This window comes from Natator depressus, chromosome 4, assembly GCF_965152275.1.
Source record: "Natator depressus isolate rNatDep1 chromosome 4, rNatDep2.hap1, whole genome shotgun sequence".
Classification (NCBI taxonomy): Eukaryota; Metazoa; Chordata; order Testudines; family Cheloniidae; genus Natator; species Natator depressus.
The window spans coordinates 131350686-131375667 of record NC_134237.1 but is presented as its reverse complement, the minus strand read 5'-3'; the positions used below and the strand labels follow the sequence as shown (position 1 = coordinate 131375667).

At 42.8% G+C, this 24982-nt stretch overlaps 1 protein-coding gene across 2 annotated transcripts in view; it reads left to right on the top strand.

Moving 5' to 3' along the window:
* Nucleotides 1-24982, top strand: part of CTNNA2 (catenin alpha 2) — a 775311-nt gene that overhangs the window by 192453 nt on the left and 557876 nt on the right. For both annotated transcript variants that reach the window (XM_074951902.1, XM_074951903.1), the window contains exons 5-7: nt 5831-5997; nt 14963-15082; nt 17808-18074. In XM_074951902.1, the coding sequence (XP_074808003.1) occupies nt 5831-5997; nt 14963-15082; nt 17808-18074 (554 nt within the window). The remainder of the gene's footprint in view (nt 1-5830; nt 5998-14962; nt 15083-17807; nt 18075-24982) is intronic.

The window sequence follows — 24982 nt, the reverse complement described above, 5'->3', positions numbered from 1 at the left end:
CACCGATTGTCCACATTCAGTGGACTCTGGGGGAGCCTGTGCCAACATCCCCTGGCTACAAAACCTTCTCTGGGTTGTAGCTCATAGAACTAGATTAAAGCCATTTTATGTTGCATGAACACAAGACACCTACAGCCCTACCCTCTGTAAGATATTTAACTTAAGTAGTTATCATAAGGCTTTGAGGCCTATGAGCCTTAGCATAAGCAAGTTACCCAGCAATGACCCTGAGTTATTGGGGAACTGGGAATGTCACATTTAGGGGATTTTTGTATAGAATGAAACCAGGTAACTGCAGGAATATGAACTGATACCAGATTTTGGATATTTTAGGATAGGAGCATCTGCAAAAGTATAACCACAACTTGTGCTGGCAATGAATTGACATATGTGTTATAGAGTTGAGATCATTAATATACTACCCTATAGGTTAAGGGCACCTCATAATTATTAGGGTGAGGAAGTTACTTATGGACAAAGGAGACCAGGTATCCATATGAATATTCATGACAGTCACCAGGCCCTATAATTGGCCAAACCACCATGTAAGCTTTGAGATCTTGACCATCAGACTCGCTTAAAATGCTGGAGTTAGGATAGGACCCTCGCGCAACACCAACTGTCTCCCACCAACCACTACGTTTACATGATAAGGCTGTGAGTATGTGTTAGAGATAGTGCTGGATAATGTCTTCATTCTTCACTACAGCTATATTCTCATTTGGGTTGGAACATCTGAATTTTTACTAATTATGCTAATAAGAGTATTTAAAGCTTTGCTTCACCCTCAGCAAGAGTGTCGCTGTGCATGCCAAGGTTTCCTACCAGACATAGAATTTAATTTTGTTGTGCCTGCTTCTGCCACTGGAACCTTTTAAACCTTAGAATTGTAATCAGTGACTAATTGGAAATTCTTAAAAAATCAATATAATCAATAACCAGTCAATGAATCATGCATCAGGGTATGACAAACCAATGCCTGTCAGTGTCCCACGCTCTTACTGCCTGAAGTTCTTGGGTGAGGGTCATATTAGGCACAGGTTTTTGATTTGCTGGGCGTTCAAGACAAGAAATAAGATGCAGAGAGAAGAACGCCTCAGGTATATCTTCATGGACGCCGCTCTTCTGTGTCCAGCGGTACTCCCCCCTCCCCTGCCCCCCAGCCCTACCTGGGGATAGAGTCAGGAGGAGAGCCTCTCTGCCAGGACAGTCTCAAGAGGTATAAGTGCATGGAGCACCCTTGGCCGCCGAAGGCAAAGAAAAGGTTGATTTGTATATCCTCAAAGTACTTGGCACTCGTCAACTGCAAAGTTAGCTGCTCTAGTACCAAAGGTAGAGCACCCCCTTTGGCCTGCTGCTCCATGGTACCTCATCCTAGTGGCTCGACCAGGCTAGAGCCAGTGACTCTAGTTCCCATGTTGGGACCATCGAGCCTGGCTACTTCCTTGGCACGCATGCTGAAGCTGTTGCCTCAGGCTCACAGTGGAGCAAAGCCCATTTCAGTACCAGTTGCCTCAGAAGCATACACAGCTGTGCAGGATCTGCTGAGCCTCTCTGTACTGCTCTTGGTGATTATTCAGGTTGATAGTACCTTGTCAGGCTTGTCACATGTGGTGCCCGTGTTTTTTTCAATGTTGGGATCTGCAACAGTGCCTGTGGCTTCAGGTCTGGCAGCACTTCCAGCAATCTCGGTGCCAGCTCTGAGTTCAATGGTAACCACTCTGCCACAAGGCACAGTAGTGATATCTAGGAAGCCCATGGTGTTGGCTCCGGAACTACAGGCCCATGTAGATCATGGTCCCAATGTCTTGTTGTGCCATCTGGTACTGCTCCATCCTGGCTTTTGGAGTACTATATTCCTCAGAGTCTGAAAGGGGTTCCTAAGTCTCCTACTCCAAAGTCAATACCAGGCAACCACTACACTGAAGGATGAAGTTTCTCCATGAGGTAACAATCTACTGCTCAATGTAGGTACTGAGCTTCTGCGGTGTGAAGAACAGTGGCACCGCCTGTTGCCGGCTTCAGACAGACCTCCAGCATCAACAGTGCAAGACCAGCCTCAGGAGGGTTCTAACCTGCCTCCTCTGAACACCTAGTCCTCTTCGCCACATAAGGCCCTTGTACCAGAGTCTTTTCTGGTACCAGATGATTTTGAATCTTGTCAGGATCTCCTAAAAAGGATGGCTATATCTGTGGGAATACAGATGGAGCTTGTGGAGGAAAATCCCCACAATCTCATGGACATATTATACCTCGCTATGTCAGGGAAGGTTGCTCTCCCTAGAAAGAGGCAATTGTGCCGCCTATAAAAGCCTTAGGGCAAACTCCCACATCCCTAATACTGGTAGCACTGTGCATGGAACAGAAATACCAAATTCCTTCACAAGAGTGCAATTTTTATCAGCACACCCCTCTAGGCTCCCTGGGGGCAGGGGCAGTGGCTGTAAACGAATGACACAGCCAAAGTAGAGCGAAAGCTACTCCCAAAGACAAAGATGTCCCCCACGCCCAATGATATTTTTGGCAGAGAGATATATTCAGCTGCAGGATTACCACTGTGCATAGTGAATCATTAAGCCCTTTTGCCCTGTTATGATTATTCCACTTGGGCTGAGTTGATCAAATTCCTCTCCAAGCTGCCAGAAGACTCCATGGTTCTTGTTTCAAGGCCTTTCACAATTGAACTCCTGCCTATATCTTTGCAATAATCTCTTTTCCATCTCCTGTCTTTGTCATACTTCCTCTCCACCCAAACTGTATGAAAAACCATTCCCTTCATCTCCTTCCATACTTACCTCCATACCTTCATCCACCATTGCCTTAATCCTTTTCTCCAAGTGCTGTCTTAAAACATTCTTTTCTCCACAATGCCTACAAATAAGGCTACATTTTAGTCATGGGTATTTTTAGTAAAAGCCATGGACAGGTCACTGACAGTAAATTAAAATTCACGGCCCATGATCTGTCCATGTGTCAAGGCTGATTCCCCACTCTGGCACTTCGAGTGCAGAAGGTGGGGGCCTGCAAGGATTTTAAGAATTAATACCTGCCACTCCAGGCTTGTATTAAACCCCTAAGGTTACAGCTTTTCTCTGACCTTGGCGTCGTAAATGCTGCCACCACCCAAGTGAAAAACTTCCTCTTGCAGATCCTGGGAAAATTCACTTGGGAAGTTTTCCCTGAGGCCGCTTGGCTTTTCCACCCCTCCCTCGGGGAAGCCGAGAAAGAAAACAAATGAAAGGGAAACCCAGCTGTTGCCACCAGCTAATTGAAAAACATATGCACAGACCTTTTAAGAAACAAAACCAATCAGGTTTTTTAAAAAGGTAAATTTTATTTAAAAAGAAGAAAGAGAACTCATCTGGAAAATCAGACTCTTGCTAGATGTTATAGAGCAACTGAAAAAGGGTTAAACACCAGGAATGGCTCCCTGGGGTCCAGCTTAACATTACAAAAGAAAATAAAAATACCCAAGCTTAGCACAGAGGAAATCCACAAGCCAAAATAAAGAAATAAACATTCCCTGTCCCAATGAATCCTTCTAGGTATGGAAGATGATTTTTCATACCTGGTTCAAACTTTACACAGCATTCCTGCTGCCCCTGTCTCTTCCGCCAAGAGAGAGCAACCCAGAGACAAAGGGAAAGCTTTTTTCCCATTTTAAAAAGTTCTAGCCTTCCCATTGGCTTTTTTGGTCAGGTGCCTACTCCCTTTTCTTTACCTGGGGGACTCTTTAACCCTTTACAAGTAAAGCAAGCAGCCACCAAGAGGGACTTTATAGCTAACTGGCTGGCTGGGTGTCCATAAAAGGGAGCTACCCCCACACTTTCACTTATCACACCATGACTTTTACTATATACTCCTGATGAAAACTTGGGAGAGGGGGTGGGCAGTGGGTGCTGGTGAGGTGGCCCGCGGGGCACTGCTGGTACTCAGAGGTGGCACAGCCCAGGGGGTCGCTGCGGGTGGTTGGGGAGCATGGGCGCCGCAGATGCTGGGGGGGGCACCGTGGGTGCTCAGAGGGGGTGGGGGATTGGTGGGGCTGGGGCAGGTTCTCTACCTGGCTCCTGGGAAGCAGCAACCTCCAGCTCCTAGCTCCACATGCTGCTTCTGCTCCACCCCAAGCCCTGGTTCTGCAGCTCCCAGTGGCTGGGAACCATGGCAGTGCCTACAGGCAGAGAGACAGCATGTGGAGCTAGGAGCTGAGGGAGGGGAGTTCCTGTCGCCCTTCCAGGGAGCGCCCCCCCAGGTAAGCACCGCCCTGTACCTCACTCCCCAGCCCCGAGCCCCCACCCCCATAATCCTGCTGTTGGGGGCCGGGGGGGGGGGGGGAGGGCGCAAGACTGCCCCAGCAGCAGCCACTGCAACTGGCCCAGGGGCTGCCCGAGCTGCTCAGGTGCCTCCTCAGCCAGCCGCATGGGCTGCTGCAGAAGTCACGGAGGTCACGAAAAGTCACGGAATCTGTGACCTCCATGACAAACACAGAGCCTTACCTATGAACTCTCATCCTTCATTCTAAAAGATTTAGTCTTTGTAGAGAGACAAGGCAGGTGAGGTAACATAATTTGTTGGACAAACATCTGTTGGTGAAAGAGACAATCTTTTGAACTCCACAGAACTCTTCTTCAGATCTGGTTTCAGTAGTCTGTTAAGCACCTTGAACACTTTTGGCACAATAATAATAATAATAATAAATATAATAATAAGGGATGTTATTACATTATCCAGACACTAAACAAAATAAAAAATGATTGATGGATAACATGGTTGAAGTTTAACAAATAATAATAAATACCATAAATACTATACATCCTGTAAGCAGAGGACTTTGTCCTCCATGTTTTAAGTCTCTAACAAGTAGCTTAAAGAGAGAGTTCTGTCAAGTCCATTGGGAGAAGTGTCTTAAGTGAAACAAGTGTAGATTGGGGTGGGGGGAGGGAGTGGGGAGGACTGGAGAAGTGGGTTCATTACAGAGCTGAATATACAGGTAATTGTAATGGCATGAGAACTCTATCAACAGGATTGATAGCTGTGGGGAGAAGATCAGATCAGGATCTCTGTCCATATGAACGAGGCATGGGGACCCGGAACAAATGAGTGGTAGAAACTTGGGAGATAGTTGGAGTGGGAGCTGGTCAAGAAATAATGTAGAAATGGGAGGGAAAGTTGGGAGCAGAGAGAGAGTGGATTGGTGAGTCTGCACAGAAGGTGGTGATTTACATGATAGTAGGATAGGAGCCCTTCACAGGGGAAAGATAGCTACAATGGGAGTAGATTAGAAAGTCTGTTTATGGAAGGAAATTTTGCATATTTCGGTTGGAGTCAACCTAATGAATCTCTGACTCTGTCCATCCGCATAAAAGGAGGTGAGTTTTTTATGTTTCCTACAGCTCTCCAATAGCAGCTTCTCTAACCTTATGGTGAATATCTCTGCAGATGACTATTCAACGGTTTGTCTTGGTATCTTATTCCTCTAATTCTGCAGCAGGGGGCTGCAACAGAAACAGAAGAGATTTATACAATGGGAGAAAAACAGTAAGGAGTGTAGTCTGTGTAGAGAAGGTTGCTGCGTAGTCTGCCAAATACATAGCTACTTCCTGTGTAGCTTGTTGTATTTGACCTGATCATCCCAGGTTATTTTGAGATTCTAAAACACTTTGCACAGAACCCCTCTCTTCAGCAACCTACTACTCCAAAATCAAAACCAAAACCAAAAACTAAATTCCTTTCTGGCTAGCAACAGTTAATTTGTTCAGGGAATTGTTTGTTTTTCTGGATGGTATAAAAGTAAAACATTTTGTGTAATCAAAATTATTTTATTGTATTGTAGGTGAAACAATGAGAATTGCCTCTTCAGAGTTTGCTGATGATCCATGTTCCTCCGTGAAACGAGGCACCATGGTGCGGGCTGCTCGGGCCTTGCTGTCGGCTGTTACTCGCTTACTCATCCTGGCTGATATGGCTGATGTCATGAGGCTTTTGTCCCACCTGAAAATTGTATGACTTTTTAAAATTTTCTACACTGTTTTCTTCATTTAAGATGTGTTGAAATTATAAACAAAAGTCCAAGTTTCACAAGTTTTCTATTGTCTTTGTAGTTGCTGTTCTTGTGGAAGCACTAAAGTGGAACTAGAATATAATACATTTCTACTTTTTAGACCCTTATATGTTCAATCTAAATGAATTAATGTGTTGGAGGTAAAATCAGCATCGCTAGGTACTTCTGATAGATTGTACTTGTACTGCTGTTGTGTACCATGCTGGACTAAAAGCCACATTAAAATCACAGTGAAGCTCATGCCAGTGGTTTAATGATCCACAGTAGTTGTAGAGTATTGCTATCTTGTGGCAGAATTTAAGTAATACAGTTTTGTTGTGCCGTGTAAGTTAGGTGCTTCTGTATGACTACTGAATGTATCACAGGGGAGGAACATTGATTGGGATTAGAAGCAGGGTAAGTGTCTAATTAGTATTCAAAAATGAAAAAAAAATAGCAGAGAGGACATGTAGATTTGCAAATGAATTGCTGTAGATTTGTACTCTGCTTTTGATGCTGTCTATCTACCTGTCTGTCAAGGCATACAGTGTTTTGTAATTGTCACTACCCAGCTTAATGATTGATTTTTCTCTTGGTCTTTATCACATGGCCAGTTTTTGCTAATCTGAAGGAGGGAGAAGAAAAAGGAGGTGGGAAACCAACCACTGCCCTAGGTGTAAAAATGCATATACATAATGTTTAAAACCTTGTTTATTTTATTGATAGATGGCCCAAAAGGTACTCCCCCACACCTATTTTGGTAAATTTTAGATATTGTTCTCTTGTAGAGATATGAGAACCTTTAGCCTGGAATGAGATTGTAGAAACAAATTTTAATCCTTTGAAAACAGACTCTACAATGAAAAATGGCAAACGCTTTTCTGTACAAATGCTAGAAAGCACTGCCCTAAAGAATGCAGTGCTATTGTAGTAAAATGTCAGCACGTTGTCCCGTGATTACATGCTGTGTAAGCAGTGTGACTCTCGAATATGCCTTCATTTTTTCAACTTAATAATGAACAACATTCTAATTCAGATAATGCTTTGTCAGTAGAGACTTTCTAACTCTTAATTTTAGCAGTAAGAGAACTCCTATGTGTACACTACAGTTCAAATTCTTATTCAGACCATTTCAAAGGTGAAGAGATCATTTGTTCTTGTATCTGAGCAGAAGCCAGAATTTTTTGATTTTCTGTGTAGGTAGATTCCTTTGTTGGAAGTAGTATGATACACTGCTTAGAGTAGCATTCTCCAAATGATCTTTTGTAAGTGGGCACTATTTAGTAATGTTCTCATATCATTTTTGTCTCTGTGGATTCTCAAGGCAGCATACATCAACATAATCTGTAGCTTTTGCAAATCATCCAAGAAATTATTTCAAAGAACCTTCATCCTTATTTTTATGTATTTTTGTCTCCTGTGCTTTTTGTTAAGTGTGTTTAAGCACTTGAAAGTTTAACTTTGCATTTGATCATTTTGCATTATTTACAGCTTTAAAAGAACACTAGTTATTTTTACTTTCCAAGAGAGCAGGGCAATGCAAATATTTGCATCTTATTATTATTTTATATTATTTTTGAGACCAAGGTAGCTTTAGGCCACTTTTTGGCATTAAAAGGCCAAAGATTGATGGTGGTAGTTGTCACATATGGAACAGCATTAATATTAACTTGCAACTAATGTACAAAGACCGATTTACAGTATGTAATTTTCACTTCAGGTACTCTGAAAATTAATGAATTAAAATCACTTTGCATTGTCAGAGTTATAAGAGGTGATTTATCCAACAGGCACCCTAAAATGTACTAATATCAGTTCTAATTTAAATCATGTCAAGGCAGTGAGTTGCACTTCAGTCTTTATGGAGAGAAGTGCATTTTAATCAATTTGTGAATGTACGTAGGTGCTCTTCAGAAAGATTGTTAATCACTTTATCGTATCATTTACTGTTAGCATTAATATTAAAATGTGTATGTAAATACCTATATATTTATAATCACTGTTTAATCGTAACAATATATGCCTATTCATTTAAACATATTTATTTGAAGAACAAGTATATTCTCAAATGTGACTTTGTGAAAAATATCAGTTTAGGAATCCATATTCAAAGACTTTCAATAGCTTCCATATACAATTTTCTCATTTTAAAATTTCACTTCTACCCCTACAATCTCAACCCGAGACTTGAAAGTCATACTCCATTATTTGTTACTTGCATGTCATTGCCAATCCTGCATATTTTTCATTCTGAACGTACTTAGTTCTGCTGATAATATATGAGCATAAGTAAAATCTAGTTATCTTTCCCTGAGATATATTGACTCTTAAATAGTAGTTGGAGTTAAAAAAGTAGCACAATCTTATTAAGAACTACAATGACCCCATAAAGTTAATTGAAATTGGCCTTATCTTTTTTTATTTTATAAATCCATTTGTTTTCTCCACTTTACTTCATTGGGCCATTGTAGGTCTTACTGAACGTGGAAACTGGAACTGTTTGCAATGTCAGATGGAACTGCGCCTCCCAGACATTTCTGGGGAAGAGAAACAAATTCCTTTCTCATAAGTAAATTGGATACCACACTGGGTTTAAAATGAAGTCCTTCTCATTATTGTTTTGTACATCCCATTACTTCCCCTTCCCATTCACCCACTTAAATTATGCCATGATTTTATCAGGCTTTAAAGACATTGGCTTTAGCTTGAGCAGTTTCAGTTGAATAAACACTGAGCTAAGGTCAAAAATAGGTGGGAAAAGGTAAGATGGTAATTGGAATCATGTCAATTTAAGGTCCAATATCTTGTGACTCACTGTCTCTTGAAATAACTGATATATATTGTGACAAAGTTCCTCCTCTGCCTTGGTGGGTCTTCTGCTTTTTGGCGGATTTGCTCGCCTCAGAGATTCATGGCAGCCCTCAGTTTGGCCACTTTCATGGCTCAAATCGGCTGGTCACTCAGCTAACCTCATCACTGGCCAGCATGGGGAAAAGGAAGAAGAACAATCCCCACAGTCTCTGCTGATCCACCAAGTGGGTCGGGGAACAGACCAGAGACCTTCCCTTCTGATGGAACACACAGTCCAGGTCAACGCCTCCTGTGTCTGATCAGGAGTTGGGAGGTTTTGGGGGGAACCCAGGCCTGCCCTCTACTCTGGGTTCCAGCCCAGGGCCCTGTGGATTGCAGCTGTCTAGAGTGTCTCCTGTAACAGCTGCATGACAGCTACATCTCCCTGGGCTACTTCCCCATTGCCTCCTCCCACCACCTTCTTTATCCTCACCACAGGACCTTACTCCTGGTGTCTGATCATGTTTGTACTCCTCAGTCCTCCAGCAGTATGCTTTCCCACTCTCAGCTGCTAGTGCCTCTTGCTTCCAGCTCTTCGCACACACACCTCACTGACTGAAGTGAGGTCCTTTTTAAACCAGGAGCCCTGATTAGCCTTAATTGATTCTAGCAGCTTCCCAATTGGCTCTAGGTGTCCTAATTAGCCTGCCTGCATTATTTGGTTCTAGCAAGTTCCTGAGTGTTCTGGAATAGTCCCTGTTATCTTACCTAGGGAAAAGGGACCTGCTTAATCTGGGACTAATGTATCTACCTTTGACCAATTCTCAGCTTTGCATCCCTACATTACTTTGTATCCTTGATGTCCTTGGTGTTTGGCAGATATTGAACAGTGATATAGTCACCTATCCCTTGGGCCATACAAATTAGGCTAATTAACAGATAGACCAAGGTGCTTTCAGCATTGCAGCATCCTGGGCCACTCGAGACAATCAGAAGATTTGTTGCATAAGAAGATTTTTTATAGTAACTTTTCTGGCCATAACCATGTTTCAATAAAATAAAATAAATAAAAATAGTTACTGAGCTATAACAAAGGTATAACTTACATAGCTCAAGGTATTGTAGAAATAATACATGTAGGCCCTTTTGTCCCAAAGGATCTTAAATAGCTTTACAAAGTAGGCACAGATCAAATGTATTGTTTCTTACAGTTCCCAATAAGGATGGTGCAATAGGGACTTTATTGGAAGGGAGAAATGCCTGATGAGGTGATGCAGAAATAACTCAAATATTTGGAATTATAACAGTTTATCTATCAGCTGCTTGTAACCTAGTTGTTCTGATATTGGCCTAGTAATAATTGTTGAGTTGAATTGAATTGTAATGCTGCACTCCAACCCAAACCTATGCCTAGATCTTACTTGGTAAATGTCAGACACCATCCACATGCCCAAAAGGAGTTTGTACAGATCTGGGGAACTTCATGTGGAGAGAGGGCCAGCAAGTGGGGTGTGGGGCTAGGGTGTTATATGCACATTTTCATGTTCCCCTGGCAAACAGTGGTGAATCTGCTCTCCCCTTAAACAGAACAGGATTACAGTATGCAAGGGGAGACCTTGGCAATTGCCAGGGAGACAGAGTGGGAAACAGAATGGCACAGGTTCTATGAGCTAGACCCTCTGCTCATTACATTGGAGGCAATCTCCCACCCATCCTGATGGAATGATCCAAGGAAACATCACTTCCTAGATAGGATTCCACCCTGTGGAGGCAAACTGGCTCTGTGTTACTTTACTGGAGCTATTATTCTTCTGAAAATAGAAATAAAACATTGTTAAATAAAATATTTAAGATTTCACCTGAAATGTAAAGATAAATAATATTAATGAATGACAATCAATTCACACCAATGGCTAATGACCTATTATGTGCTTTCTAAATGTACTTTGTTTTTTTAATAAAGATTTTCAAAAATATGTGCTCAGACTTATTTAGGCACCTAAATACATTGCCTGATTTTAAATGTGAAGAATACCCAGCAGCTCTCATTGATTTAAAAATTACTACTGCTTGGGATTAATTTTAAATATTTATCTGGTCTCTCATCAGCACCAGCTCCCCTGCCTCCTCCTCCCCCTCCCCCCGGAGGCCTGAGGCTAGCACGCACACACACACACGGGGGGGTGAGGTGGGGGGGTGTAGGGCACCAAAATGGCTAGGGACGGCCCTACTATCATAATAAAAAATGTAGGCTATGTAGTTGCAACCATGTCAGTCCCAGGATGTTAGAGAGACAAGGTGGGTGAGGTAATATCTTTTATTGGACCAACTTTGTTGGTGAGAGAGACAAACTTTCGAGCCACACAGAGCTCTTCTTCAGGACTGGGAAATGAAGCCCCAGCATCACAGCAACACACAAAGTGGAACAGATTGTTTAGCATAAGTAAGTTATTAGCACATATTGTTAGGGACCATTTCCACCGACCAGGGCATGCCAACTCAAAGTGGCACCAGACCCTGCCAAAACAACAGATGCAAAACTTGCAGATATATCCCCACTGCTACAATAAGCAACACCCCCCACACACAGCACACCTTTCAAGATGCATGTATCCTACACATGCCTATTGCAACATGTGCTATACCTCATCTAGTGCAATAAATGCCACAGTAACAAAAATGTGGGTGAAACCAAACAATCACTATGCTCTGAAATTCACTCACAAAAGGAAAATTAAAGATAAAAAATATCGTATACCCTGTGGAAGAAGACTTTTCATAAAGTGATCACTCTATATCTGACCTTTCAGTCCTCATCCTCAAAGGAAATCTCCACAACACTTTCAAAAGAAAAGCCTGGGAGCTTAAATTCATTACTCTGCTAGACAAAATCCTGGACTGAACAGACAAACTGGATTTATGGTTTATTACAACAATCTGTAACCCAGTAACCTCCTCTTTTTCTCCTGTGACTGCACAGGTTATAATGGGCCACTGTATCTTGAATGGTCCCTTACCATATGTGCTAACAACTTATGCCAAACAATCTGTTCCACTTTGCATTTTGCTGTGGCTCTGGGAGTTCCTTTCCCAGACCTGAAGAAGAACTCTGTGGGTATATCTACACAGCAAAGAAAAATCCGTGGCTGGCTCATGCCAGCTGACTCAGACTTGGGCTGCGAGGCTGTTTTCATTGCTGTGTAGACTTTCGGATTTGCGCTGGAGCTCATGCTCTGGGATTCTGTAGTGTGGGAGAGTCCCAGAGCGTGGACTCCAGCCCAAGCCCAGAAGTCTACACCACAATGAAACAGCCCCGCAGCCGAGCCCTGCAAGCCCGAGTTGGTTGGCATAGGCCAGCTGCGGATCTTTCTTTGCTGTGTAGACATACCTGTGTGGCTCGAAAACTTGAGGGTTAGTATTTCAAATGGTGGTAGATAAATAGCAGGAACAAATTAGACCATACAATATAGTTTTCATACTAATTTTGTGATCTGTCATGGCAGTTAGGATTTGAACATCATTGTTCAGTTTATGGGTAAGAAATGAGATGATGCAGGCCCAGATTGATTTGACCACAAAAGCAAAGTGCAGCTTGTAACTGTTAGATGTAGCATAACACCTCCAGAAAACAGCTATGCATTTAAATTTCCAGCCAGAATATTTCTCTGCAGAACTTGGTGAGCCTGATTCTCCATGGCCTTACACCTTCTGCAGACATTTATCTTTGTGTAAAGTGGGTGCAAAATGTGACAGAAGGAATATTATCCACTCGGACTGGTGCTAACTTTTTACATTCACTTTGCAAGGTAAAAATAACACAATGTACAAGTTAGCGGTGAGGCAGACCCTGTATATTTTAAACCCTGTCTAAATTAATTAGATGCCTGCTCTTGTTATTGATGTTGATGAGGTGCCAGAGACTTTACAGAGAGCAAGATGGAGCTCTAAATCCTTTCTTAGGAACCAGTCCCTGTTGGAATTAAATAACCTTTCCTCTGAAAAAGGACGGTTCATGTGTCTGCTGTTAACAGCATGTCCAGATTGACAACACCTATTGTTCCAGTTAAATATTTCATTAATTCAACTTGATACAGATCAGGATAGATCTACATTCACTGTTTCAACCCTTCTGCTGGGAATTTCACTCATCTCTCAAATGACAGAACAAGTTCACAAAATTCTGCTGCCCCACTTGCTCCCAGGGCAGGTAATTTTATTTCCTGGATGAATAAAATATTTTAAATCTTTTCATTATAATCGTAATGGTAAGCAGCTTTTATGCTGAAGCTGGTAAGTTTGTGATAGCTGTACTAAGTGGGCACTTGGTAATACATCTAGGAGTTTCATATCTTTACCTCTTTTGCTGAATGAATTTGAATCACTATGGAGAGTGTGTTTTTTCTGTTAAGTTCTGCTTTTTATGTAAAAGTAAATGTAACAGTTTCGATAACAGTAGAAAAAATAGAAAACGAAGCACCAAACTACTTCTTATGCCATAGTTACTGCTCCATGTTGGGCCTCCTTCTGTTTTAACTACATTTTAAAAGATGCTATGTTAGCTATGTAATATAGAGTAATCTATAAATTTAGTTTCAACGGTAAGTTTAATTTTCTTTGCTTTTGATTTGTTCCCATAAGCTGTAATTAGCCTTAGTCCCCGTCTAGACTAGAGACCTTACAGTGGCCCAGCTGTACCGATCCAGATGCTCCGCTGTCAGATCTCCCGTGTGGCTGTTCTGTGCCAACATAATTAAACGAGTGGTGGTAGCTATGCCAGCGGGAGTCTATGTCTACCAGTGACATAGCACTGTCCACACCGGCACTTCTGTCAGCGTAACTTATGTCTCTCACAGGGGTGTTTTTTCACACCCCTGAGTGACGTAAGTTGTACTAACAAAAGTCCTAGAGGAGACATACTCTTAGTTTTCACAGAAAGCCTATACTGCACATACACCATTAGGAAATTTTTCTCTCTGTTTACAATTGGAAGGTCATACACTTAATAACTTCTATTGACTAGGCTTATTTCACATGCACCGGATCCTTACATCCCTCCATTCCACCCCACAAGTTCCTTGTTTGCCAACGTCCTATCCCTCTCTATTTCAGGGACTCCCTGCAACTCCCCCCAATTTTCCCTTGCCAGGGGTTCTGTGTGCCCCTTTCCTCCATATCAGAGTCTCTCAATCTGTCCTGCACCAGGTGTTGCGTATGCCCTCCCCCGCTGTGCTCCTCCCACCATTCCAGGGTCCTTCATTCCCACCCTTTCCTCTGTGCTGGGGGCTCCATGTGTGCCTCCATTTCCCACTTCCCGCAGGCCAGGGTCCTCCAATCTCGGCTTTGCCAGATTTCCCCCTCCCCTTACCTGAGTCCCCAGTTTTCCTCCCATGTCAGAAGATGGGTGCTAGTCCCCAGGTCTCCCTCACCTTGCCCCCACCGTAGTTATTAGTTTTCGTTCAGTCTGGGAGAGAAGTCATTCACAGTGTCAGCGTATTAAACTCCATGGGGAGGATAGGCAGAGCTTGGATATGGGTATTGTTTTCTTGGGTGGCATTAATGGTACCATCATCCAGTTGTTTGCTCTATAGACAGATGCAGATCTGATTGCAGCTGTGGCTCTGCTAATTAGATGATACAGGCTCCTTGTGCCCCCCACTTTTCTCCTTTTGGTTTTCCACTTTCCCCCCAAATCAATAGAGTTCAGACTATTGATGCCTAGAATATCCTCTAAAATTTTGTAGTGGATTGGGTATGGTATTCATAAGTTATTGCATTACAGACAGACAGACATGCAGACAGATAACAGAGAAATTACATACAGTTGAATATAGGTCCTCGGCAAGCTTGGCCAATAAAAAAAAAAAGACCCAGATATTAAACATGTTTAATCTAGGAAGTATATCTGAATAAGATAGTGTCTAAACTAATGCCTGTTATATGAGGTATACATTATAGTGGCATGCAAAGAAGGAGAAGTAATACAGAACAACATTAAGAGAACTGTACATTGGTGTAACTGAGAGTCAAATTTGCCTATGAGAAACTGGGGCATAAAATGATTAGTGACTTGGTGAAGGTGGGAAAAATGACAGAGACAGATTAAAACTCTAATAAATTTCATATATTAAATTCTAGGTAGAAGAAGCACTGGAAGCTGTAAAGAACGCAACAAATGAGCAAGACCTAGCAAATCGGTTTAAAGAATTTGGGAAAGAGATGGTGAAACTTAACTATGTGGCTGCTAGAAGACAACAGGTGGGTAAATTGTAAAGCAGTGGGTATGAAAATTCAGCCATATAAAATAACCTGGTTTTTATCATGTTAAAAGAAATGTTGTTTCTGCTTTGCATCATCAGATCTGTCAATAATTATTATATCATTACCTATATCTTAAGCCTATAAACTTTCCAATGCACAGTTGCCTTTTTTTAGAAGTGATTTTTTTTTAAAAAAAGGAAAATCTTAAAAAAACAATGCTTCAGTTAAGAATGGCTTAAAGAGTAAGAGAGCAAATGACCAAGGAAATTACGTTATCTAGTGGGCACTTCAGTCCAGTCCAGGTCAGTAGAGACTGGAGGTCACTATCTGATCATTGTGTGGTGGTCTACATGAAGTGTTCTTTATAAAGAAAATATTTTCTTTACAAAAATGTTTTGACAGATTTTCAAAAATGTATGTCTAAAATTAAGCTTCTAAATTCATATTTAGGCACCTAAATAAGTTGTTAGGGCTAATTCCCCACTCTGGCACTTCGAGTGCAGAAGGTGGGGGACCGCAAGGATTCTAAAGATTAATACTGGCCACTCCAGGCTTGTATTAAACTCTCAAGGTTAAACCACCCAAGTGCAGAACCACTTTGAGAGCCCAGGAAGGTGCACTTGGGTATTCCTTCCCATGGGGTACCCTCAAGCCCTTTCACCGCCCCTCCAGGGAAGAGCTAAGGAAATCAGCTGTTGCCACCAACTAATTAAACAACATGTGCACAACCCTCTTAGGACACAAAAATCCAATTCTGCTGTTTAAAAGGGTAAATTTTATTAAAAAGAAAGAAAGAAAATACATCTGGGAACTCAAGCTATTGCTAGATTTTAAAAGAAACAACTACAAGGATTCAGCCCCAAGAATAGCTTTCTTGAGGTCCAGTTTAAAGGTTACAAGCAAAACAAAAGCACCTGGGGTTAGCACAGAGGAATCCACATGCCATAAAGAAATAAAAGGAATAAACCTAATTGCATCTTCCTAGACATTTCCTGATCTACTTACATATCTGGGGTTTTAAATGAGTAGTTTCTAGGTATGATACGGATGATTTTTCAAACCTGGCCCAAGCGTCTTACAGCATAGCTCTGCCCTATCCCCTCTCTCCAGGAGAACCACCACAGACAGACAAAAGGGGAGTCATTTTTCAATTTTAAAAAAGTTCTAGCCTTCCCATTGGCTCTTTTGGCCAGGTGCTCACTCCCTTCCTTTTACCTACGCATAGCAGTGAGACTTTTACAGGTAGAGTGATTAGAGAACAGCTCCTAAAAGGGATTTTATAGCTACTGGCTGTCTAGCTGTCCATAAAAGGGAGCTACCCCCCTTTCTTCATTTATCACATCAGTGCTCTAATTTCTAAAACACCCAACAACTCAACTCAAATTATAAACACTAGTAATGGAAATCAAAGGGAGTTGGTAGGACCTTACTCTCCTGAAAATTATCCCACATATTTAGGTGCCTAACGTTAGATATAATTTTTTTTAATTGCCTTATTTTTTACAAGGAAAAGTTGTTCATATGGATGGAGCTCTCTGGTAGTCTAATGTAATAGGAGTCTTTCCATTTCAGAAGGAACAGGAATTTATTCTGATGCTTACAAACAACATTGTTAGTTTTCAGATGATTAAAAAGATAATTTAATTTTTTTGTATTAACAAAGAAATAAAAAAAATAGAAGACCTGAAAGTGACAAAAATGATTCAGCATCCAAAATTACGTATGTTTGTGCATAAGGTCAGACTTTTCCTTTTTAGAGCCCACACAAAGCTGATGATTATTGCAACCTTGGGTACTTATAGGGTCAGACCTTATAGGGTCTCACTGTTATGCATTCCCTTGCACTCAGCATATAGCTTTCACCTAAGCAGCCCAATCAATGAGCCCTGTTACAGATTTTTAAAGTATATTTTCCTGTGGAGATGTGGAAATAAAGGAGGGAGAATACACATGCATTCACTAGGCTGCTCATAGCTAGGCCTCCTCCTGGTCAATGCTGCTTCCAGAGTGAAAAAGAACAGATTATAGTGCAGCTGCAAAATATCTCTGCAGTGTATTATTTCAATAAACAATTTACAGATAATTTGTAGTGTGCAACATAATGTATAAACAATATACTTCCACACACACAATTTACACTGCAGAGAAGGCCACCTTTCTAGGAATATTGACTTGTGTTTGTTTCTTCCCCCCCGGAAATGGCTCTTTCCTTCTTCTTTTGACATCACACATGTTTCTAGTTCATACATATTTTGTATATTTTCTCTACTTCAATTATTTTTTAAAATATTTTTAATAATTTCCCTGGTGTTTAAGAATATTCATTTCTCCTTGTAGTTGCCACCCTCTCTTTCTTTTTCTTCTTCCCTGAAGTCCACTGGCATTCCATACTGCCTTTTTTGTGTGCCTTGCTGCTGTTCTTTTAGGTTTTCCTGCATTTTAAGATCGTTAGCATTTTCCTCTTATTTTCCTCCATTTTTCCATGTGGCTGACCCGTTATAACATAGAAGAAAAACGAAACAATAAAAAACAGATTTTCTTGGGCAGAAGGAACATTTTGTTGTGACATAACTGGTAAATTCTGTGATGGATTCCATTGCTACAGAATCAGGACCACAGGGCCCTACTTAAGAGTATATATGAATAAACATTGTAACTGTAGCATATTCTAATGCTAAAGCTTCATTATATAACTGTACAGTGTACATATATTTTTGTACAGGAACTGAAAGATCCTCACTGTAGGGATGAAATGGCTGCTGCTCGAGGTGCTCTGAAGAAGAATGCTACTATGCTGTACACTGCCTCTCAAGCGTTTCTCCGTCACCCTGATGTAGCAGCCACTAGGGCCAACAGAGATTATGTCTTCAAACAAGTACAGGAAGCAATAGCCGGTATCTCTAATGCTGCACAGGCCACCTCACCAACTGATGAGAACAAGGGGCACACTGGTATTGGAGAACTTGCTGCGGCACTAAATGAATTTGATGTAAGTATTAAATGTGTGCCCAAAATGACACACCTTTCAGGAAATCCCACGTACCTTTTGTCAAACAGAATTTGAACAGTATACGTTTGCTTTGTACACAACTTTCTTTTGTTAGGCTGCAGCAAGCAAGATGCAAGTGGTCATCAATTTTTAATGAGGAATAGCTCTTGCTTTTAGTGAATGCTAGAACTTCCAAGTCATTGTTTGTTTTCTTCTGCTGTGACTGACAGAAGCAGAGAAGTCTCCCTTCTTCTGCCTCAGCATAAGCAAAATCTTATCCAGCTAAATTTTTCAAGTCGGTTGGTAGTCTGATTAATCTGGTTGCCTTAGTTCTGTTAAAAAGTTGAGTTTTAAGAGTGTCTTTATCTACTTTGCTGAAAAAGATAAGCAGTGATTTAGGATGATTTGGTTGTTGTCACAGGCAAATTCAGTGCAGGAAGATATAAATACATGTTCTTCTCTGAAATGTTGAAGGAGCTATGCCCAACTGCTTGTTCATTAGATTCTTGCCCCTCACGTCCAGTAAAAACCTACAAGGAGATTTTCAGAGAAGACCGCTGCTACTAGCTTTTGTGCAGACAGGGTGCCACTGCCTTCAAAATTCAGGTGGTGGCAAGGGCCATGGTTAAAGCCTTGTCAGTGACTTCCTAGTTCTAAGTTTCCCTCATCCCATTTTTGTGGAATACCATTTAGAAGGCATTTTTGGAAGAGCTCTAGATGCATAATTTCATTGGCAGGGCCTGACTAAATTCTTTAAGGAACTAGCTGGTCTTTAAGGAATTAGCTGAAGCAGTATTGGAACCACTAGCAATCATCTTCATGAACTCATGGAGGAAGGGCAATATCCAAGAGGACTGGAGAAGGGCAAACATAGTACCTATCTTTAAAAAGGCGAACAAAGAGAACCTGGGGAATTATAGACCAGTCGGCCTAACTTTGATACCTAGAAATATACTGGAAAAAAATTATTAAACAATTAATTTGTAAGCACCTAGAGGGTAATAGGGTGATAAATAATAGCCAGCATGGATTTATGAAGAACAAATCATACCAAACCAACCTAATTTCCTTCTTTGATAGGTTTCCTAGCCTAGTGGATAGGAGAGAAGCAGTAGACGTGGTATATCTTGATTTTAGTAAGGCTTTTGATGCAGTCCCACATGGTGTTCTCATAAGCAAACTGAGGAAATGTGGTCTAGATGAAATTACTGTAAGGTGATGCACAACTGGTTGAAAAACTATACTCTCAGAGTCGTTTTCAATGGTTTTCAGTCAAACAGGGAGTACGTATCTAGTGGGGTCCCACAGGGATGTGTTCCTGGGTCTAATACTATTTAGTATTTTAATTAATGATAGATAATGGAGTGAAAAGTATGGTTATCAAATTTGTGAATGATACCAAGGTGGAAGGGGTTACTAGCACTTTAGAGCAGGGGTTCATATTCAGTTTATGGTCCAGTATATCCCCCAGATCCTTTTCAGCACTGCCTAGCTAGTTATTCCCCATTTTGTACTTGTCATTTTTTCCTTCATGAATGCAGTACTTCGTATGTGTCTTTACTGAGTTTCGTCTTGTTGATGTCAGACCAATTCTGTAATATATCCAGATTGTATTCAATTCTAAATATAGATTCTAAGACCAGAAGGGACCATTGTGTTCATCTAGTCTGACCTCCTGTATAACACAGGCCAGAAAACTTCTCCAGAATAATTCCTAGAACATATTGTTTAGAAAAACAGCTCATCTGGATTTAAAAATTGTTGTAATGAAGAACCTACTATGACTCTTGGTAAATTGTTCCAATCATTAGTTACTCTCACCCTTAAAAAAATTACACCTTATTTCCAGTCTATCACCAACCAGGCCATGGGCAGTCATGCCTCGTGGTGAAGGCAAGAGTTCAACCTACGAGTTAGAGCTGGGTCCAGGGTGAGTGGAGTACAGGAAACAAGCTGATCAATCAGTACCAGAGGGGCATAAGCCAAATGCCAGAACAGGAGGGTTAACCGGAGTCATAAGCCAGCAGAGGCAAAGCCAGTGTTCGAAACCAAAACACTGAAGCTACTGGGGAGCTGGGCAGCAGCATACACTGGAAGCAGGCTGACACAAGCAGTAGCAAGGACTGGAACGAGGGCAAGCACTGCTGTGAGTCTAGTATGCATTGAGCAGCCTATGAACTGCTGTGGGGGCCAGGCTTATAAGCAGCACAGCTAAACCAGCCAGCCAGTCAGGGGCTGTGGCTACTCTTAAGAGGTCTAAGGCAGTGGTTCTCAAACTCCCCCCCCCCCCCATGGACCACTTGAAAATTGCTGAGGGTCTTGGCAGACCACTTAAGGATCTTTCCAAATGTTGTTTGTACTGTTAGCTAACTATCGTAAAGTGCTTTGGATAAAAGTGTTATATAAACAACAACAAAAAAAAGGTTTTTTAGTTCTACAAATAAAAGCACAACTCATATTTTAATATCAATAGTCTTACCTTTCTAATGCAATGGATGTGCCCTCTCCCCCACCACGGCAGCCCCTAAGCTGGGGCTGGAAAGGAGGGAGGGTCTCCCTCTCTCCCCCGCTGCAGCAGCCCCTGAGCTGGGGCTGGGAAGGAGGGCTGTTTCTCCCCAGCAGCCACAGTCCTGGAGCTGGGGAAAGTCGCCTCTTTTTCTGGCTGCCGCAGCCCTGCATATCCCAAATTTTCCCTACCCCCTCTTCTCACCCTATTCCTGACACCCTATTCCCCCCAAGGCCACCACCTCACCTTACATATGCGTCTTCTTCAGGGTCCAGGCACCTAATTAGTGGAGCCACGCCTGCGCCTTAGAGGGAACTATCCGCGAACCACATGAATGGAGCTCGCAGTCCATGGACCACAGTTTGAGAACCTCTGGTCTAAGGCAATGCAGCTGGGCTCGTTGGTTGCCTAGCAGCACAGTTAATCAGGGAGCAGGACAACAGTTGTCCCTTGCTGGTCTGGTCCCTGGCACATCTGAATTTGTCTAACTTCAGCTTCTACCTATTGGATCATGTTACACTTTCCTCTGCTGGATCGAAGAGCCCATTATTAAATATTTGTTCCCCATGTAGGTACATATAGACTAATCAAGTCACCCTTAACTTTCTCTTTGTTACTCTAAATAGAATGACCTCCTTGAGTCTACCACGATAAGGCAGGTTTTCTATTCCTTTAATCATTCTTGTGGCTCTTCTCTGATTCCTCTCCAATTTATCAACAGACTTTTTGAATTGTGAACAGCAGAACTGGACACAGTATTCCAGTAGCAGCTGCACCAGTGAAAAGTATGGAGATAAAATAACCTCTCTACTCCTGTTTTTAGTGCACAGATAGGGATCAAACCAGAGTTCAGATCATTGCACCAGGGGCTCAGATGATCAAGAGTTATCCCAACAGAGTTGTTGGCACCCATCAGTCCTTTGGGGGAAATGAAATTAAAATATTATTTGCAAAAGAGTTTGCTTCTCTAGTTAGGCATGTGCCAAGCAGTTCTAATACTCATGCACCTACTGACATGCCAAATTGATTACATTGAACGTGCGCAGACGAAGGAGTTAACATGACTGTTAGCCTTCACCATTGTACACCTGCTTCATATCTCAAGGGACTAGGCAGTAGTTCTTTGAACCTGTGACAATCACCCAGTGTCAGCGTGAGTCCCACCTTGGACAGAAATCTGAGAAAGGTAGAAAGACATTTGGCTAAAATCTCTCTGTCATTTTTTTTTCTGTCTTTGGGCGGCGGGGGAGACAGTGTAATCAAAGTATTTTTGTAAACATTTGTTTTAAATTGATATGCAAAGGCTTGCCCTCAGTGGTGTGGGAAGGCATTTTAGGGGGTGGAGAAGTGGGGGGAATAGGAGTGAGAATCATTTGGGGGTTGCATGGAGGGGAGGGGTAAATGCGGATGGGTGGTAGGGGAGGTGAGAGGAGTTGGGGGGGCTCATGAGGGGGAGGGGAAGGGACTCTGGGAAGGGGACATAGGGGTGAGTGGTAGGACGACTGGCAAAGAATAGGGTCAGGGAGCTGTCATCCCCACATTTCTCCTTCTGTGTGTGTGCCAGGATCTGGTGGTGGTCTGAGCCATTCTCCCCACCCATCCCATGTGAGCTGGGATCTGGGTATCCCTGCCCCCACCAGGGCCTCTGATCCCTGCTACCTTCCTCCTTGTGTGTGTGCCAGTGTAACCCACACACCTTATGGGTGTGGTATTGTGTCCTGCCTAGTGGCACTGAGAACACTTAAAGAGAGAGAGACTAATGAGTCTGCTCTACCCCCTTAGCTAAGAGGCAGTTGGCTTTTAACTCATGTGGTAGAGGCTCATGCACTAAGCTCCAGAGGTCCCTGGTTCGATCCCGCCCGCTGACGACCGGGGTCTGTCGGTGTTACACCAGGATTTGGGGGGCCCCTACTTGTCTAGGGAATCTGAGCCCCTCTCCAATCTCCCTGCCTCATGTGGGTTGGATTATGGGGGGCCTTGCCTCTTTGGGATGTCTGAGCCCTGCTCCTTGACCCCAATGTCTGTGCCAAGATCTGGGGGACCCCTACCCATCTATGGGGATCTAACCCCCCCTCCATGTGCCTCCTCTGGGGGGGAGCAGTAGTCTGCGGGGGCTAGCAGCCTGAGACCCTCTCCCTACCTTCTCTCATGTGAGTTGAGATGTCCTGGGTCCCTGCCATCTGGGAGTTTCTGAACCTCTCCCTCTGTTTGTGTCAGGATCTGGGGGTGGGGGCCTGATGGCCCCTGCCCATCTCTGGCAGTCTGACCCCCTCCATGGCCCCTCATATAAGCCTGCTTCTGGAGGAGTCTGTCTTTTCTGGGGAGGTGTCTGAACCGCTCTCATTAAGTCCCCCCCACAAGTCCCTGCCCCACTCCCTCCCCCTGTGTGTATGTGCCAGGATCTGTGAAGCCCCGACCCATCTATGGGAGTCTGACACTCCCCTACCCACTCTTGTGTGAATCAGGTTCTTGGATTGAGCCCCATTCCTTACCCCCTTCATGTGAGCTGGGAGCTGGGGTGCCTTGTCCCTCCAGGGGGTTCTGAGCCCAACTCTTTACCCTCCCACCTGGCCCAGGGGAGCCACAATCTGGGGAAGCCCTGCCTGTCTGGGTGGGGAGGTTGAACAGTCATGCTGGGCGCCTGTATCAAGAACACACTACTGACACCGAACGGGTATGCTTGACACAGTCAGAAACTCTCCAACATGGAGGAGGGGGAATAGGAACACCCACTAACATGAATGGAGCAGTTCTCTCTGCTCCGAGCTATTTTTTCAGGCTTTGCATTCCTCTCCCTGGGGCATCCTCTTTAATCGGAGAACATCTCATTCAGCTGTGTGGCTCACTTCACACCTCTCCCAGCCCGCTGTGCTGCTGATAGATGTAGTGCCCCGCCCTGCCCTTCTCCACTCTCTCTAATTACAGCAACAGAGCAGCAGCTCTGCTATAGGTAAGATCATGCCATCCTGGAAGGGCAGGAGCTGGCACTGTAAAGCCTTAACTCTGCCTTAGCAATGGTTTTGGGGCATTCAGTTGTAGGGAAGGTGGAAGCAACATAGATGCTCCATCTCACTTAGAATGTAAGAACTTGATTCTTCGACAGGCTGGGCCTTTTCAATCATGCTCCGCTTGTCTCCTTGTCTGTATTGGGGCAAATAGGAGCAGAGGAAGGAAAGGTTGGAAGGGTTATGTGAGCAGAGGAAGGGTTATGTGATCTAGGGAGGTTGGAGGAGAAGAGGGGACAGGAGCCAGGGTAAGGAGTGCATTGGAGCACTGGAGGAGAGGAGCTAGAGCCAGGAGATTGGGGGTAGGAGGAGGTCAGGGTGTGTGTGTGTGGATAAGAGCAGAGGGGACAGAGAGGGTGGGAGTACAGGACCAGAAAGGTCTGTTCCCACTAGAGAACACTCCCCTCCAGAACCTGGAATTGAACCCAGGGTCCTCAGTCTCTATGTTCCTCTGCTATCAGCAAATAGCTGTGAAACCCCCTGGTAAAGTATATGTGATCATGTAATTAAAGATTGTGATCATAATGCATAGCAACAAGGGGGCCAGATTAAATTTGCAGAGCCAGCCTCAATTTTGGCATTTTCTGGCTTTTGAGCGCTTGACTTTGCAATGTAAGCATTCTTGTAATGTAGGTTTTTAAAATGTAATTTATTATTTTGGTTGTGGTAGCCTCCACAGTGTCCTAACCGTTTTCCACACTCAGAAACGGACCCCAAAGTGTGCCATTTTAAGATGAACATCAGTACTCTGTTTTCTGCATTAGCTACCATGCACAGTCCCAAGTGCAAAATGAAGGTGCTGGTTAGGATCTATAAAACCCTAAATGGTCTGAATCTGAGTTGTCTGAGAGCTGTTAAGAGAACAGCTCTTCCCCTCCCCTTGTTCTATCTATTTTTTCCGTGAATTTACACCCTGTAGTGGCTGATGACATGGTTTCTCAATGGAAAGCCTATGTCTCGGGAATATGCTCCATCTGCCTAGAGCTTGGTACCTTCAGCGCACATTGTAAGACACAATTAGTTTTATCAAGCTTTTCCTCTGACTATATAGGGATATTTAATGTGCCTTTGATTGCCTTATCCAGAAACAAATTTATTGACATGAGTTACCTTAATAGCTGGGATAGGAAAGTTGTGTGATTCTATGTGAAAAAAGCTCTATTTAGACAAAGTTTAAAATTGTTTTTTGTTTGTTTTTAAATGATTTTTTTATAGGGTATGGTTCCGTGTTTCTTCTGTGCTGGGTGTCAATTTAAATGGTCTAGCAAATATTGGTAGCCTTGGAAACAGTCAATTGCTTAATCGATATTGACTTTATTAATCCTTTTTTTAAATTTTTTGCTGTGAATATGTTGTTAAATGGCACGGAATCTTAACATTGTCTTGATGTTAATACA